At 39.1% G+C, this 19,371-nt stretch overlaps 2 protein-coding genes across 3 annotated transcripts in view; both read left to right on the top strand.

The window, feature by feature from the left end:
- LOC126284204 (phosphatidylinositol 4-kinase alpha) overlaps positions 1 to 6,117 on the top strand; it is a 170,152-nt gene extending 164,035 nt beyond the window's left edge. For both annotated transcript variants that reach the window (XM_049982969.1, XM_049982968.1), the window contains one exon: positions 4,915 to 6,117. In XM_049982969.1, coding sequence (XP_049838926.1) covers positions 4,915 to 5,140 — 226 coding nt within the window. In that variant the 3' untranslated portion in view covers positions 5,141 to 6,117. The remainder of the gene's footprint in view (positions 1 to 4,914) is intronic.
- Positions 6,118 to 13,718: 7,601 nt separating this feature from the next.
- Positions 13,719 to 19,371, top strand: part of LOC126284292 (uncharacterized) — a 41,485-nt gene continuing 35,832 nt past the window's right edge. The window contains exon 1 of the mRNA XM_049983122.1: positions 13,719 to 14,044. Within this exon, the coding sequence (XP_049839079.1) occupies positions 13,873 to 14,044 (172 nt within the window). The 5' untranslated portion in view covers positions 13,719 to 13,872. The remainder of the gene's footprint in view (positions 14,045 to 19,371) is intronic.

The following is a 19,371-nucleotide window of genomic DNA, read 5'->3' as shown; positions in this document are numbered from 1 at the left end:
TCATAAAGTCTCATACTGGAGTGATGTAATATCGATCAGAAAGCTGACCTGAACTGCACTTGCCCCTTTGGCTACTGATTGTGGCACTTATATAACATACAACAATGCCACAACCTTTTTATGTATTTTTTCTACTGTACATGATTAAACTTACATTGACATTTGTGTGCTTTCCTGACACTAATTATAGTGTTTTGCTTGACAAATGATGACAACAAATTTGACATATTTAGTATACTGAAATAAATCAGTTTTTATGCCGAAATTTCATGAAATATTCACTGATGACAATAGTATGATCACATCCCTTAATTACTTTGTAGTTACGCCATGATGTTTGATGCTTGACATGATTTCAGTGACTGTATATTGAGTTCCATCATTATTACTGCAGCCTCTTTGTGTCCTGTTCTTACAAATAATGTTCTCCTTGTAAGTTTACATTTGATGTAACATGTTCTGGGTTTGCACTGTATGAATTGATTAGATTTGTGTATTAAGCACCTTATTAGTTAGTTTTCATAGATATAGTAAGTGTCAGACAATACAGTTGAAAGTTCTGCAGGTGTATGACTTGCATAAAGATCACGTAATAGAATCCCAAAATATATGGTATTGTTCTCTTTGTTTCATACTGCCCTATTCTGCTACATTACACTGAGCCTACTGCAGCCATAATTGACTATAGGGAACATGTGGGGAGTTGGAGCCTTATGTTTAACAATGTTCATTGAATGGTGTGGTCCAAAACACTTGGGCCTGCACCAGCATTGTACTCTGTCATGAAATCTGATGCAGATAGCCACCTGTCCCACTTTACAGAGCAGGCAATCCTCAACTCTGCATTGTGTAGTGAGACATTGATATCCAACACTGTGTCACCTACTCATGGTTTCACCATTCTTCGACCACATTCCATGGTTGCTGCCAACAGCATCACGTGAACAGCTGACCAGTTTCCATGTTTCTGAGGTGCTCATTCTCTGGCACATGGCCATAATAGTCTGTCCCACATCAAAGTTGCTTATGTCAGTGGATTTCCCCATTTGTAGCCTATAATACTAGAATGATTCCCCATTCATCTCTGTGTATATATTTTCCTTACCACTTCACATCCATAATGCTATTAGGTGAAATTCAGTCTCGTGGGTGACAGTGGCCCATAATGGCTCTCACCAGTATATGAATAATACAGATTAGGTAACGGATATTATTCATTTTGTAGACTCAGAGTGAGGACTTCCTCGAAGATATGTAACATGTCAGAAAAACAAAAGTACATGATCAAGATTCATGTACAAGCAGTTGATATACTAATGTTCCTTCCACATAAACTAAGTGATATGGTATTCAAAGGCATTGCCGGAGTGGAGATATTTATACATTTTTCATTTGCAAAAGAAAAGGTTTATCACAAACAAGAAACACGGAATGAAAGAGTGAGAATAGCAGTAATACAATGTAATTTTTCACAAAAACAAAGGGATTGGGAAAAATGAACCAGAACTACTAGAAATGAAGCCAAGATAAGAGATCTGGAACAGATATACTGAAATAAGGAATAAGAAGTTAAAAGAACTGGTACAAAAGAGAAGACCAAGACATGGAAGATGTTAATGGAAGAGTTGGAGGCGGATAGCAGAGGAAATGAGTAACTTCTCTACGGTATTATCAGGGGTAAAAAGGGAACCGGTGAGTACCATAAAGGGACTTAAAGAAGAAAATTTAAATCTAGTAAGAAAAGAAAATAACTTCAAAGAATACATGTCAGGACAATTTTGACCAACTGCTTAATAGATCAGTTGAAGAACATAACACAGAACCAAATACTCACACCAATAGTGAAGAAACTCCCATTGGGCAGAAAAAGGCAGCCTTAAAATCTACACTTAAAGGAAAATATGCGGGAGCAGGTGAAGAGATTGTGGACATGATAAAGGCAACAGGCATGCAGGGCCTACAATAAATGTACAGAACACACAGTGCAGAGTGGAAAGACAACAAGATACCAGCTGACTGTAGTAAGGGTGTCAGTAATACCTCTGTTTAAGAAAGGCAGTAGATTGAAGCCCATTAATTAAAGAGGAAGAAACATGCTGTTGCATGGGTTGCAATTCTAGAGAAGATCATAGAGTGAAGATAGACAACAGTCATAGAACTGCAGCTGGAAGAGGAGCAGTGTGGCTTCAGAAGCAATAGATCAACAATGGATCTAATTTTCAGTACCCACATGCTCTTGGAAAAATACTGGGAGAAAGGCAAGAGCCTGTGAATTGTGCTTGTAGATGTAAAAAAGGTATATGATAGTGTTGCAAGAGAGGAGATTTGGGAGTGCTTGAGGAAAGGAATGTGCTTGAAGAACTAGTAGGGAAAAATCCAGATGCTGTAAAAGGACTGTACCAGTTGTATAAAAGTTTGGGGGAGGGTGGGAAGACAATTTGACCACCTGGTCAGATCACACAGTACCCACATTTGTGGGACATTCGGATGTGACAGTGGTTTGATGTTGCATTGCATGATAACACAAGGGATGATACACATATTGTGCACCAAGCACACCAGTCCCTTTCAGATCTGCACCAGTTCTTTGAGAAAAAATAGTGAAATCTCTCAATGTTCTGTATCATGCTGAACCATTGGTCAAAGATTAGCAGCAGCTGGAGTAGACTGTTATTGTCCTCTACATGGGCTGCTGTTAACACCACAATACAAACAGCTTCGTTTGGAATGGTGCTATGATTGGGGAGCATGGACTCTTCCTTCCCAACTCCCCTCTCCAGATGACCATTATTGGTGGAAGTAGCAGTAACTTGGCGAGAGGTCCTGTTTTCCAATATTTTGTTGAGGAACAACAAAGTTATTTCTGGCATCATGATACGGGGACCTTTCTTTGTGATTTACATTTGAGGATGATGTGATTTATACTGTCTAATGCCTGTGGCATATTGCAGCATCTACCAGTAGCTTGTAATTCGTTGTCTAATCCATACATTCTCTCTATATGTGTAAATATCCTCTTCAGTATCAGAATCCTAGAGAAAGCCAAACTATGACTTGGGCAGTGTGTTATTTTAGTCATAAGACAGTACAGGTGGCCATTACTACCTTCATGAGGCAAATTCCAGTACCACTGAGCTCCCTGGCTTTCAAAACTGTCAGTTCATCTCTCGTGGGGAAAGGGGAGATAGTCCGGAAAGGAGGAACAGGTTACTTGGACCCCATGTTGAGAGCAGTTATCTTAAAAGGAGATCCTATTATTAATCTGTTTTACTCAAGATTTCATCACATTACTGCACTTTATAATTAATTTTCTGTAAGATCTAAATTCATTGAAGCAGCTTTGTTTTTTGCTTCACGCCGAGTGAGAAGGCACATTTGTTCAGGCACTGTACTCCCTGCCTGACCATGCAGAGATTTAGGCTTTTGTGGTTTCCCTGAATCATTCAAGGCAATTGCCACAATGGTGTTTCTGAAAAGCACAGCATCAATTTCCTTCCCCCGTCAGGGCATGAGTCCTGCCTCCAATGACCTCATCATTCACTGGACATTAAATGTTAATCTTACCTTCTTCTTTTGTTTCCTTTGTGGCAGTAGCATAGTGTCTGCTTTCATCTTCCACAAAAGTGCATGAAGAAAAAACCAGTAGGAAAGTCTTTTCATAAAATATCTATCATCATTACTTTTTTAGAACGGATGTTTCTTTTCAGTAGAAATTTGACTGGCCTATGTAAACACCCTTTTTCTTTCTAACCCAACTTAAAGGCTCTTTATCCCTTCATATTTAGGTTCACTTGTGTAACAGTACAGAAGGACGTAGAGAAATTTTTAACGATGTTAGAAGTTCCTCAATATCACTAACAAGTACTGTGGTATGAGGGTTAAATTAGAGCAGTTCTCCTGGGCTTCCCTTTTTAAAGGAATATTTGAAAACAGAATTAAGCATTTCAGCCTTTTCTTTGCTACTCTTAATTTCAGTTCCTGTCTCATTCACGAGTGACTGAGCACTAACAGCCTTTACATATAACCAGAATTTCTTTTTATTTGACTCTGCCATCTACTAATGAACTCAGAAGGGGTATCCACTAAGGATACAAGTTAAACAGCATTCGCAGCCATAGTCTAAGGGCACTGAATTTGTGCAATATTGCACAAATGTGGCAGCAAACAATAAGCAACAGTTCGTTCCACAGGCATGTGGACATATCAGTGAACCTAAGAGAATTGCCTAGCACAGACAAGTTAACACTCATGAATCTGTGGACATATCAGTGAGCCTAAGAGAACTGCCCAGCACAGACAGGTTAACACCCATGAATCTGAGAGAGCTATCTGGCCATAACAAGTTAAAACATATGGGGAAATGAGTTATTTCTCCTTTGTGTGTTTACTGTTGCTAGTAAATGAGTGGAAGAATGAATGAAGTGCTGAACCAAACTGAACAAGTGTTGTGTGATGAAAGTTATCACCTTTGTGGGAACTAAATTGCAATTTACAGCTGTTTCACAGCCCAAGTTCACTTTTATTTCACATGAGGTACAAATAGGCTGAAGGTTTTAGGTTCAGTTTTGTAAAAACTTGTAATATTTTTCTCATTCCCTCTTCTCTCATCTCCAGATAAATACATGTTGGTTCTAAGAGCTTGATAATCTTTCTGTTTTATTATGTAATTCATCTGTAGCTGCATTTCAAGTTCACAAGTAGATCTCATCGATGGCTTTATTTAGATGCTTTGCTAGGTAATGGTTATACTTCATTTTGTAGACATTTTTCTTCCCTATGTTTCCCCCCTTCTTCCTTGTTCTTTAGTAATAATTTTGATTCTATATTAAATATTTGTATCAGTAATAAATCTGGAAATGAATTGGATTTTCCATTGTTTGGAAATGAATTGTGTTATAAATATTATGATTTCAGGCCATACCATGAAGCAATTATATCTTTGGTGTCACTGATGCTAGATACTGGGTTACCTTGCTTCCGAGGACAGACGATTAAACTCCTTCGAGCACGTTTCAACCCTGGTGTGACGGACAAGGAAGCAGCAGCAGCAATGTTAGGGATTATACGAAATTCTTTCCTCAATTTCCGTACCAGGACATACGACATGATACAGTATTACCAAAACCAGATACCATACTAAAAAATGACACTTTAATTGTTGGTATTCATCATATTATCATCTTCATGCTCTGTAAATTGTGTAATTTATTGTTAACGTAATTCTCTTTCGTTCAACTGTGTAATATATTCTTTGTAAATATATTATGTGGTTTGACTGCATAAAACATTGTTACGTCTATTGGTTGCACTTGCATGTCAGAGTCAATCATGACAATTTGTACAGTATTTGTAAATATGAAAAACATGCAATGCAATAATTGTACTTAATTATTTTATGTAAGTAATTTCAATATGTATTGTTCACAATGCAGAAAATCTGAATGGTGAACAATATCAGAAATGCATAAGTTTCATTCAATTCACCATGACTTTTTCATTTTTGCGTGATGTGTCATAATTTGTACTGTTTGTCGTTGTCCTATTACAATAAGGCAGAAACTGCTGATATTTGTTTACATATACTAGTTACACTGTTGTTTGTATGTTGGGAAATAAGTGTCATCATAGTCCTGAATTAATTTTCTGTCTAGTAATACATAAATTGAATAACTATATTAAACAAACAAGAGTTCTTGAATGGCATCAAAAACAATGGTATGCCCCCTTTCAATTTTATGACAAATGTTTGTTTTTAAATATCACTTCTGTTTCATCTGATAATCTCTATCATTTTGAAATAATTGTTATTCTTGTTACTGTGGAACTGATTTGCACATCCTGAAAAAAGCATTGTAATTTACATGTCATTATATGTTGTGTGTTTTTAATGTTGGAACAAGGAATATTAAGAGTTATGTTAAACCAATGGCAATTATCTAGTGTTGTTGTTAAATTATTTAGTAAGCTCTGAAAGTCATCTGAAATTAATAAGAGTGCATTAACATCAAGTATTAAAACTGTTTATTGTAATGTTTTATCAAAATTGTCAGTTTTACATTCCACTGTTCTGTATTATATTTCATTCCAGTACAACAATACAAACTATTTTCAATGAAACTGTAGTTTTGCCTCTTTACAGTTCCTTTAATACTAACAGAACTTATTTCGTATGTGATTCAGTAAGAGAATCAATCAAGATAAAAATTAGTAGTTACTATGGGATACTCAAGAATAAAGAATTTATAATGGCAAGGAAATAATGTGTAATAATTGCCACATGTCTAGCATTTGGTAAGCAAGACTTGTCCCTGAATCCTACAACTTGAGGGGTGGGGGGGGGGGTTTCAATCATTTATAACATTCACATTTCTGATCTTGGGATTAATCATAGCTGCCATTACTGTAAACTCCAGATAAGACTCAGTGACCATTGTTAGATGTGATGGCGGTAAATTATGTACTGTAGTGAGTGGGAATCTGCAAGTGATCTTCTAGATCATGAGGAATGTAGAAAGCCATATATAGTGCTGGCTATTCAAAGTGAAATGCTAGGAAGGATAACAAGTAACAAAATTTGACTGATTGTGCATATAGAATCCAATAGGAAGAAGAAAAGATTAAATTTATTATTTGTGGATACACTGGATGAGAAATTCAGTACAGATAGCTGACACCTCTGGCAGCAGCGAAGCTGCAACCTGGCTGTGCATAGACTCAAACTGAGCTCGAATGACAGGTCTGGATATTTCATGCCATGCTACTTCATTTCTATGCCACAATTCATCAATCATAGTAACTGTCAAATGGTGGTGTGCCAATTAATCAGCAATAAATGACCAGAAGTTTTCAGCATCTGAGACATCTGGAAAATGTGCTGGCCAGGGTAATATTTGAGTGCCACCAGTATTAAATTAGATCAGGAGAACATAGGGAACATGCAGTCTTGCATAATCTTGTGGGAAAAAGATGTCTTAGAGATCTCAAGGATATGGCAAGACCACAAGCCATAATGTGTCAGAAATTCAGCTTACCTGGTATACAAAACAGAAGTCTTGTATACCCAATGGCATTTCATTCCATTACAAAGTGTGCTGGGCACATATGACAGTACAAAGTAGGCTAATTTTTCTGTCCATTGATTCTGTTATCACTTAGAAAATGTTGCCTATCTTCAGATAATATGTCGTAATTGTGCTATTAATTCACTGTCATATACGAGGGAGACTAGTCCACAGTGATCAGCAGACAGAATAATTAGTCTACTTTGTATAAATAAAAATCATGAATTATCCCTTGTGATGAATATGGCCAGTTTCTGTATGACAATCTTGAACACAATCAGGCAGTGTTCAACCTTCCTGATGGTGTAAACAGAACTCAGACTTGAATGAAAAGACAATGTCATGCCACTCCAGCCTACAGTGTTGCAGTTGGTTACATTAAAGGAAGCTGCAACAGTGGGTCATGCTGCTGACAATTTTTGGTGCTTTATATGTCTTCGCACTCAAAGTATCTGACATAACTGTGCAATAGTGCACTGCCAAGCATACTACATGCCTGCCCTCTTGGATGCTAGACAGATGCTCTCCAAATTTTTCTTTTGTTTCCTTTACTGCTTGCTCAATATACAGATTGAATAACATCGGGGAGAGGCTACAACCCTGTCCCACTCCCTTCCCAACCACTGCTTCCCTTTCATGCCCCTCAACTCCTATACCTGCCATCTGGTTTCTGTACAAATTGTAAATAGCTTTTTGCTCCCTGTATTTTACCCCCGCCACCTTCAGAATTTGAAAGAGAGTATTGCAGTCAACATTGTCAAAAGATTTCTCTAAGTCTACTAATGCTAGTAACGTCAGTTTGCCTTTCCTTAATCTATTTTCTAAGCTAATTCGTAGGGTCAGTATTGCCTCACGTGTTCCAACATTTCTATGAAATCCAAACTGATCTTCCCTGAGGTCAGCTTCTACCAGTTGTTCCATTTGTCTGTAAAGAATTTGTGTTAGTATTTTGCAGCAGTGGCTTATTAAGCTGATAGTTCCATAATTTTCACATCTGTCAACACCTGTTTACTTTGGGATTGGAATTATTACTTTCTTCTTGAAGTCTGGGGGTATTTCGCCTGTCTCATACATCTTGCTCACCAGATGGTAGAGTTTTTATTAGGCCTGGCTCTCCCAAGGCTGTCAGTAGTTCTAATGTGATGTTGTCTACTCCTGGGGCCTTGTTTTGAGTGAGGTCTTTCAGTGCTCTGTCAAACTCTTCATGTAGTATCATATCTTGTGTGATATTGTTTCTTAAATGATGACACTTATTTGTTATTGGAATTCTAAGCTGCTCAACATATGTGCTTCCATGTGGACAGCATGTGATTTTGATATTAACAAGCAAAGTTTTGTTCAATATTCTGTGACTAGACAACTGTGACATATTGCTACAGTTATTATTGTATCGTATGTTCCTTGTGCTGTTTTCTGAGTAATGTTGCAATCTACTGACTTTGTCTGATAATTTTCATTTTGTCTGTTTTATCAACAGAACAGAAGATAACCACTTATAGCAGTTGAAACCACTCATATTGTGATAACTTCCATGGTCTATACATATTAGAAATTTTATGCATCACAATGAGATGATGAGCTCCTCAATTAAACTAGACTGAATTGCATGTAGAACACTTCCTTCATTAACTCCTTCCTTGTGTCAGGGGCACATGAATGCCTCGTCATTATAACAGAATTCATACTGAAATAGAACTAGAGCAGGCTCAGGACATGCTTGAAGACATTTAAAATCTTAACACGTGGTGAATCCTCCTGTATTTGTTTTCAGGAAATCAGTTTTGAGGCCTTTTTACATCTGTGTTGCAAGGAGGATGCACTGTCACTGAAAGAATCAGCTTAAAGTTGGAAGCACTTGTACATGAGAGATTCTGCTCAGCATGTTCCGTCAAATGTAATTATGTGTTCTGTGTATCATCACATGATCCCACTAACTACAAATCCTTCATAGACTGAACTAGGAAACTGCGATCTTTTCTGCATATTCAAGGCACGCAAAGTGCTTCTGGCCTGAAATTCTGTCTGGCTCACTGGTAGGAAATCCATTGATCCAGAGTAGTTATGAAGAAGCTAGGAACGTCACATGAAGCTAGGAATGTCACATGTGTTCAACATAACATAAGTCCTCATCAGTTCTGCCATTCATTGACTTCTTCTTTGTCTCGGGGGCAGATAAATACCTAATCACCAGCACTGCATCAGAATTGTTCACTGCCTTGTCATTTTTCTATCCTACTTAACAGATACGGCTTAAGATGGATTTCATGAAGGTCTTCCTATCTGGGTCTGGACACCCAACAGAGCAGTGTCCCAAAATAAATAAAACTTTCTGGCAGATTAAAATTGTGTGCCAAACTGGAAAGTTTCAAATCAGTACACACTCCATTTCAGAGTGAAAATTCATTCTGGAAACAATCCACCTAGGCTGCAGCTAAGCCATGGTTACTTTGTGCCAGGAAGGGCTCTCAACGAGGGAAGTGTCCAGGCGTCTCGGAGTGAACAAAAGCGATGTTGTTTGGACATGGAGGAGATACCGAGAGACAGGAACTGTAGATGACATGCCTTGCTCAGGCCACCCAAGAGCTACCACTGCAATGGATGACCGCTACCTATGGACTATGGCTCGGAGGAACCCTGACAGCAACGCCACCATGTTGAATAATTATAGGAGTATTATGAGTCAAACTGTGTGCAATAGGCTGCACGATGTGCAATGTCCATGATGAGGTCCATCTTTGCAACCACAACACCAAGCAGTGCAGTACAGATGGGGCCCAACAACATGCCAAATGGACCACTCAGAATTGGCATCACGTTATCTTCACCGATGAGTGTTGCATATGCCTTCAGCCAGACAATTGTCGAAGACATGTTTGGAGGCAACCCGCTCAAGCTGAACACCTTAGACACACTGTCCAGTGAGTGCAACAAGGTGGAGGTTCCCTGCTGTTTTGGGGTGGCATTATGTGGGGCTGACGTACACTGCTAGTGGTCATGGAAGGCATTGTAATGGCTGTGCAATATGTGAATGCTATCCTCTGACCAATAGTGCAACATATTCATGAGGCATGACGATATTGAACATGTGTGGGATAGATTGAAAAGGGTTGTTTATGGACGACATGACCCACCAAGCACTCTGAAGGACTTATGCTGAATTGCTGTTGAGGAGTGGGACAATCTGGACAAACAGTGCCTTGACAAACATATGGATAGTATACCACAATGAATACAGACAGGCATGCATCAATGCAAGAGGTCATGCTACTGGGTCTTAGAGGTACCAGTGTGTACAGCAATCTAGATCACCACCTCTGAAGGTGCACCAAAAAGGACAGAAATGATGTTTATGTTTATCTCAGTTTCAATTTTCTGTACAGGTTCCAGGACTCTCAGAACTGAGGTGATCTAAAAGTATTTTTGATGTGTGTATGATCTTTGTGAGATTAGCGCTTAAACTGCCAGTTGTGAACCATTTGTGACCATTTTCATTTATCATCTGAGCTGTTTCTGGCAAGGCTGAGTTTGGACCCTTGATCAGCATACATGTGTCATCAATAAACATTGCAGTTGTTTAACTGCCCTTACAGGTACTGGAAGATCATTGATTCATGTTAAAAGTAAGAGTGGGCTGAGTACTGATTCCTGTGGGGGTTACCATGGTATGTATCCCAATCTGAGGCTAGTTTCACACCTGAGACACAGCCTGTCTATGTGACCCTCTGTTTTCTGCTGTGAAGGTAAGACTCCGTCAGTGTAAGAGGGATATGCCATTTGTGCCATAACGTTTTAGCCAAGTGGCATTTAGTGGGCCTCACAATCAATAGCATTTCAGCAGTGGGTTAACATTCCTTGTTTAGCTCTACCAGCACTTCACTTATGTGGTCTTGGATTGGTTACCTGATACTCATTTTGAAGATAGTTCTCTTGCCATTTCTAACATTCACTTCTAATGATCGTTTCTTTCTTTTTTTTTGCCGTGGAAGTATGGAAGTTATTCTATGATGTTTCAACAGATGTCCTCCCCCTTCTCATTAATTCTCCAGAGAACTTCCTCATTCATTACCTTATTAGTCCACCTAATTTTCAATATCCCTCTTAGCACGACATCTTACATGCTTCAATTTTTTTTCTTTTTTCCTGGTTTCCCCACTTTCCTCATTTCACTGTTATACAATGTTGTTCTCCAAATAAACATTCTCAGAAATTTCTTTCTCATATTAAGGCTTATGTTTGATACTAGCAGATTTCTATTGGCCAGAAATGCCCTTTTTGCCAGTACAAGTCTGCTTATTGTGTCGTCCTTTCTCTGTCTATCATGGGTTATTTTGCTATCTAGTAGCAGAATTCCTTAACTTCATCTAAGTCGTGATCACCAATCCTGATATTATATTTCTCATTGTTCTCATTTCCACTGTTTCATGACTACTATTCAGTAACAAGGCCTTCTTGTCCTCCTCAAAGTTTGTCTCCTATACTGATACTCAGATTGCACCCTATGTCATGTACTGTTAGTTTGCTTCTGAACTTCTTGGACTTTCCCGGTACAATAATGGGTTCTTAGCTTTACTTCTGGAGGAGACTGAGTCGATACTGCAACATGTGAAATATTACATCACTTTATTTCAACTTGAAAAAAATGAAATACTTAACTTTGTAACAATCCATGTCTACAGGAACGTCGCGGTTATTTATTACTGTCACTGAAATTGGCGTATCACTTGATGCAGAATAAGATACTAGTCTCTTCTCAGAGAGTACAATTTACAATAAACATTTATCCAGAGTTGTCTAACACGACTAACACACTGCTGGCTCGGCCGAGAGACGATGCTGTCGTCTTCGGCAATTATCACTGATTGATCTGAGTGGCACTGGGCTCAGATGTAAGTCAGATGTAAGCAAGCGAGCTGATGCTGTGACTCCACTCATTCACCATTGTGTCCGACAGCGACTATGCTTGCTTGTGGTTGCGTCGCGAGATACCAGTATCGCCTTCTGACGACACCACATAGTCGAATGCTTTTATCCTCGGTCTCCAAATCATTGAAACTATCAGAAACAGACTAAACGTGTCAGGCATGCTATGGTTCCTGGATCTCTTTACTAATTTGGAAGCCTTAGCTGTAATCCAGTTTTCTGATCTGGACGTTACTGTTTAATATACCGGCGACAGTTCGTAAAACTGCCAACTCGTCTTGTTCCACTGCCATTCAGTTCAACGTTTCCAGATAAGATGCTGTCTTTCTAGTACTGTGTAGCGATAGAGACAGTCACTGAATGACCAAAATTTTATCTCTCATTACGTTCAGAAGTTTGTTCTATGTGAGTGATGTGAAAGTCTGGCTACATTCCCTCGTTAGAGGTATCTCAAGTAAACAATTTAGCTACAGATATCAAAAATATGTACAGTACGCTGAATGATAGATAATTGTTTACAGCTCAGAATCAACCAGTGAACAAGCTTAGTTACATGGGCTTTCTGATTACATCGCTTTACGAGTGAAAATTGCGGCCGTTAACATTGCTATTGTCATTCTTTTTCGTCGTGTGATTTGTTCTCAGAGCTAATTTTATTTTATTTTTACGTAACATTACGTCTGAAGTGAGCAGAAAATAAGCCTGTGATGGTCCTGTAACTGCCCTTGTGGTTTTGTTATACGTACTATAACGAGTTCTAGCCTTTTCAGTATTCCGTGTGCGAAGTGTACATTCCTCTAATAAATTTCCATTCCTCTAACAAATTTACAGAATATAAATAAAAACACTAACTAAAGAGGACTCACTTGCTTTGAAGTATGGTTGGTACTTAAAAGCGACAGCAGAAATAGTTGTTTTATGAAAAATAGCTCTCCATATATTTACAAAAAGTGGTATTTAGAGCAACGTTTCTGAATATTTGTTGCTCACGAGGCATACGAAAAACAATTTAAGCCGTCTGAATAGTGTTGTTGGATTCATCTAACAAATTATTGTTACAAATTTCCGCTAGTGCGAAACGTTGTCTCCCGCACTGGTAAACTAAGATATACCAGTACCACTCAAAAATCAAAACGACTACGACGATATGTCCGACAGGCAACTTGAAATAACTACATGAAACCCTACATGCGATGTTCAAACTCCGTTGATAAAACAGTTTCTTTGGAATTACGAGTTTTATTGGGTTCATCTGTGCATTTTCGTAATAATACCATACTGAAGCCCTGGTGCATGCGCTTGAAGAAATACCGCAGTAGAAAAGAAATAGGTGAAATAAAACTAAATGAGAAGTTGCTATACAAAATTTGACAAATATTGGCTTTACATAACACTTTGACTTGGTATATCGGAATATGCCATCGAAGTGACTAGTCCAGTGGCTGTTCATCCCGTTTATATACAGCACTCCATAGTTAGCAATTTAGCAGTATAATTAAAAATTCGTATTTGTTCATTAAGTATGGCAGTGTGTATTTACAGTTGCCATAAAACTCGTTAGCATCCAGGGTGACAAAGTTTGCATTAGACGCAAATTACGTTGCGGTTCTTCAATAGAGGCAACGCTCCTACGAAGATTGTCCGTTGACGTACGCTTCTGACTCGTGGTATTTTCGCCACGCCAGCGTTCGGATTACGTCGCTTGCGCTCGAGCGCACTCGACCGCTCCGCGCATGCGCACTACGTGAAGGTCGATGCAGTACGTCCGACATATTGTGAGTCAGCGTTGAGATGTAGCGAACGTATCACGTTCTTGAGTCGGACGTCTTAACTCATTGTAACTGATTTTCTTCGCACACAGCAATACATCATCTTTCCAACTTAAGACAAAATGTTAGACAATGCGACATTAATCCTCGAAGTGAAAAAGCGACCTTGTTTGTGGGATACGTCACATAAGTACTACACCGACCAAGCAGTTAAAAGGAGAGCGTGGGAGGATATAGCAAAATCATTTTTCGAAGATTGGGATGAGATTCCTCCTTCTGATCAACAAGCAGCAGGTACGTGCACGTTTTGCTGGTGGATAATGTTATTTAATTGTGTTATAAATGCTTCTTACTATATCTGTAATGGCAATTCACTTTTAACCGAGGAGCGAAGGGTGAACTATTGCACGGATCTTAAGGTTTCTTAAAGAAGATACATGTGAAGAATTTCTATCTGTGAGCTGCTGTAAACTGATTTAGCCTTGTGACATCCATGGGAGCGATGTCTAAGGGCTGAAGACGATTCACGGCTATGGTCCTGAAAGCGGTTGCAATTCCTGATACGGTGTTTCGTAGACGCCAGTTATCTTATTTCACATACCAAATCTCTTCAGTTTTTGCAGAGTTACTGTGCGCTTCCACGAGTGGATCAAGCGTATAACCATTCGCCCTGTCCTGTTGTGTACGTCGTACGTTTTTTGTTAATACAACCTGTTTACTTCCCGCACACTTGAATATCAGTAACGAGATTTAACTATTGTTCTGTAAACAGCCTCTTTCGTGGGCAGTGTGCAATTTTAAAGAAAAAAAAAGCGCCGTATAGAAACCTCCCGTTTTCTTTGCTTTGCCTATAACGAAAATCAGTACAGGTCCAACGTAATAGCTATATTTTCAGTCGTTGCGGTGACGTAATTTTAGCGAGTTAGTGAGCATCATCTTCCATTATACGCGTCAAGTATTTTCGCCGACCCGACTTGCTCATTCTTAACCTCTTCACTAAAAAGCAGAACCGTCGATTATCCAAAATGTAATATTATATTGACGAGAAGAAGGAATGGACTGATAGGACATACTCTGAAGCGGAAGATGTATAGTTAATTTCATGTTGGAGCGAGTTGGAGCAGGGAGGCACAAAAATTTAATTATAATTACTAAAAATTTGCTGGGCTTTTTAACGAATATGGAGAGAAGGAGAGCCGTATCAACTTTTCAAGAGTTATGTGAAGCCAAGAAATAACATTTGCTGACACACAGCAATAGTTTGACAGTAAAATGATTTTATTCCCACAAGCTTTTATTTTCGTTTTTATGGCACTGAAAACTATTTGAGGAGTTTCTGCGACAGTTCTGTCAAAGTAAAGTTGAAGTTTTAAAAGAATAGCACGCGGAACACTGTTAATGGTTGGTGGGTATAGTGGTGGAATAGGCCTTGTAATCAGTGTAAAGTGGAGCCCGTGAATATGGATACTAAACACCTCACTCATTCACAGGTGCAACAATAAGAACTGCGTAATTACTAATGAAACTAACTGGAACTAGCGTGTAATTTTAGGAAATGAAGTTACGCACTTGTTTATAATACGATTTAAAAAGTAATCCATCACTCTTCTTTAAATCTTTCTAATAATAGATGAATTGTCTTTGAGAGATGCATATTTTTAAAAGTATTTATTCTAACAGTGTCTGCTGCAAATTATCAGAAATGATACGTAGTCTCGATCAAGTATTGATCAGTTCTGACAATTTGTTCTCAGACTGTTACAATGAATATCTTTTCAATTTCAAGCGAATGGATAATCGGACTTGGCCGGAACGTGTGTGGCCACTAGGGTTGGTAACTTCGTCATATTATACTCACCAGAAGCAATAACAACTAACATTTCAAACATACAAACAATCTCAGTTGTCCCATTTTTAGGCCTACGTCCACCATTATCTTGCCCTTAGCGGCTGCCTACTTCACCAACTGTATACTCGGTGGAGTTGATCCTGTCGACTATGTTGCACTGTTGTGACGAAAGAGAGATGAGGCTCGTATAAGTCGGTTGAATGCAGCCCTCCATTATTGCATAATATTTAGAACCTACGTCCTACCAAACAGTGCAGCATGCAGAGGTGATACACAATATCTAATTTTTACCTTTACACAAACAGAGCTTAGTATTTGAAAAAGATAGGTTGCGAGGAGTTTAGAAAAATTCCCTAAATTTGCAGCTCCGGATATAGGATGTTCCCGAACCGGAGCAAAAACTTGATAGTGGCGCCCCCCCACCCTTCCCGCCCCCCTTTCACTCGAGCATTAGAGATAAGACTACAATTTTTTTTTTAAATCGATTTTTTACAAATATGTTCATTTTGTAGCGCTCACATCTTTCTGAAAAGTTTGATGTATGAAACAATATGTTCAAGGAAATGTAAGACATGTTATTTGGTCTCAAGTGTGTCAAAGTGAAGTGCCACGCCTATTCACACAGCGTTCTTCTATCGCACGTCACTGCATTTCGCTCTGTGAAATTCAAACGTGTATATTTTGTATGGAAACCATCAAACCCATATTCAGGACAGAGCAAATTAAATTGTCCTGTGGTGCCTCTCCTTCTCCCAGTCCACTGGTTTAACTCACAATTAATACTGGATGGGATTATTTGTGACCGGGAGAATAAGAACTCTTCAGAAACTTTACGCTGTTTATTGCCTAATAGCTAATACCTTTCTCTTTTGTGTGACATAAAATTAAATGTAGGAAACAGAAACCAGTAAAGACAAGAGACAAGCAAGTGGGTATACCTTTCTTCACTCTTAGGTCCCTGCGTTTTTTCTCTCTATCTTGCTACAGCTTTACACGGCGTGCTTTCCTTTCTGCGAAAGGATCTATTGCCTTATTACAATTCGTCAAACATTTTGCTACATGAAAAATCAAAATGTCATTGACCAATACTGAAAACGCTGTTAATACGAATAGTACCCAAGAGTGGTGTAGTTTCTCGATTTGATTACGTCTATTTTATCATTGTCTGCTAGATAAAACGAAATATGCCTTTCCAATATTGCAGCTGTTGTAACACGCGCCAAAAAAAGCGAGACTGTTTTGGAACAAATGGTCATTTTTATCTGCCTCATTTACATCAATAATACGAAAGAATAAATTCACGAGGTACCAATATCAAATCCCTTTTAGGCCTATTACAAGCAAAAAGTTTTATGTTAGGAAATAGTTTCATATATCATTCATATGCTCCAGTTTCTCAAGCATGAGATTGAAAAGTAGTAGTAGTACGAACTTACAATATAAATTTGGAATCGTCATATTCTTCCATATTACTTGTGTGATGCCCCTGTTTCTTCTCCTTCCTCGTTCTAACAATCTTGTCATCACTAATTCTGTAACTGTTCCTGCCATTGTCAAAGCTTATTCTCCGGTCAATTTCACTAACCCTGCCAGAATAACCGGTGTAGTTATGCCGCGTTTATTCTCCTAACACGTGGCATTACGTGTTCGTAAAACGCGTTTTCCGCGCCATTTCGAGAATAGAATAATTCGCGCCAATCAGACATCCGCTCCGGGACCCTCTGCTCATGATGTGATATTCTTAAATTACTCAGTGCATACTACCAAAGAAAAATCTCACCTGGTAACGTGCAGAAACCTAAAAAATGTTAAACATGACGTTCTTCAAAAGGATTGCTCAGACATCCCTTGGCATGATATAAGCAATGAACCTACTTTAGACGGAAAAATCCGAGAATTACGTCGCAAAATTATTGTACTGTATGATAAACATGCTCCTTAACGCACTGTCAAGGTAAAGAGAGCTCCCGCTCCCTGGCTCAACACTTCATTACGCCAGTTAATGAATAAACGTGATGCTGCACATAGGGCCTTCAAGCGTAACCCAACTCCCGAGGCGTACGAAGCTTATAGGAAACTCCGAAACAGAGCCAAGCAAAGCGTGAGGAATGCCAAAATCAGACATGCCCGCTCTGTCGTATGCGGCATACCAAAACCTGCTGAACTGTGGAAAAAGCTGCGCAGTTTCGGTATAGGGAAGCGAAGATCTGACGCTGTTTATCAAGCGTCTGCAGAAGAATTAAACGATTTCTTCTCAACAGCTGTAAACTGCCACGCAGCGACAAATTACCAGCCCCAAGATATCAATCTCTCGAGAGACAAGTTTTTCCTAAAACATGTCACTACCGGCACAGTACACAAGGCAATTATGAGAATCTCTTCTGAGGCAGTAGGAAATGATGGAGTGAGCATTGGTATGATTAAGAACGTCGCAGACACTATTATTCCAGTTGCCACAGACATCTTAACTTGTCTCTTGTCAGTAGTACGTATCCTACTGAGTGGAAGCATAGTTTAATTCAACCTATACCCAAGACTGACAACCCTAAGTCGCCAGTTGACTACAGGCCGATCAGCATACTACCTGCAATATCTAAAGCCCTAGAATACATAGTCCATGAACAGCTGAGGGATTACCTCAAAACTCATAACATCCATGACAAATATCAGTAGGGCTTTCGAAAGCACCATAGTACAGCAAGTGCATTAATCAAAGTAACTGATGACATTAAACATGCTATGAACAGACGTGAAGCTACCATCCTAACACTGCTTGACTTTAGCAAGGCTTTTGATACAGTTGACTTTGATATATTACTAATTAAAATGAAACAACGCAATACACTGGTTCGACAGCTACCTCAAAAACAGAAATCAACAAGTCATTTGTGGGTCGGAAAAGTCATCATGGAAAAGCGTGGGCTCTGGAGTTCCCCAAGGCTCCGTCCTGGGCCCAATACTCTTCTCACTGTACATTAATGGTATTTCTTCAGTGATTCATTGCTGCAACTGTCATCTATAAGCCGACGACATCCAACTGTACATAACTGCAAGCCCCAAGAACATTGCTGACGCAGTGGCGAGTAAGACTGCTCTGTTTCTCGATGGGCACAGAACCTAGGTCTGAAACTAAACCCCAAGAAATCCCAGGTCATACTTATATCTCATCCAAAGTTAATCAGCCGGTACTTTCGCGAAACAGTCCCTCAAATACTCCTCAATGGTACCCAACTATCATACCAAAAAATAGTAAAAGACCTAGGAATAATCTTGGATGAACATCTAAACTGGGAAGAACAAGCAGTCACAGCTTGCCGGAAATCGCTCTCCTCCCTACATGCAATTCAAAAATTTAGAAAAATATTTCCAACCCATGTTAAACAAAAATTATCCAAACACTAGTCTTGCCTAATCTTTACTACTGTGATGTAGTTCAACACGGCACAAATAGTGAAAATTCGAGATGCCTCGTGCTAGTGATGAATGCTTGCGTTAGATACGTGTGCAATATACGGTTGTATGATCATATCAGTCCTTCATACTCCCAGCTAGGTTGGATACGCCCACATAAGGCACGCAATCTCCACACGATGTGCTTACTTCATCTATTTCTCAGCCACAGGTGCCCCCAATACTTTCCTTCCCTCATTAAACACCTATCATCATTCCACAACCGCAATACCAGATCGGATACGTCTAGCACCTTGGCTGTACCTTTACATAACACAAAATCTTTCTCCATGTCATTCTCCATCTCAGCCATCCGATTATA

This window comes from Schistocerca gregaria, chromosome 8, assembly GCF_023897955.1.
Source record: "Schistocerca gregaria isolate iqSchGreg1 chromosome 8, iqSchGreg1.2, whole genome shotgun sequence".
In the NCBI taxonomy this organism is placed as follows: Eukaryota; Metazoa; Arthropoda; class Insecta; order Orthoptera; family Acrididae; genus Schistocerca; species Schistocerca gregaria.
This window is presented reverse-complemented; position numbering and strand designations above follow the sequence as displayed.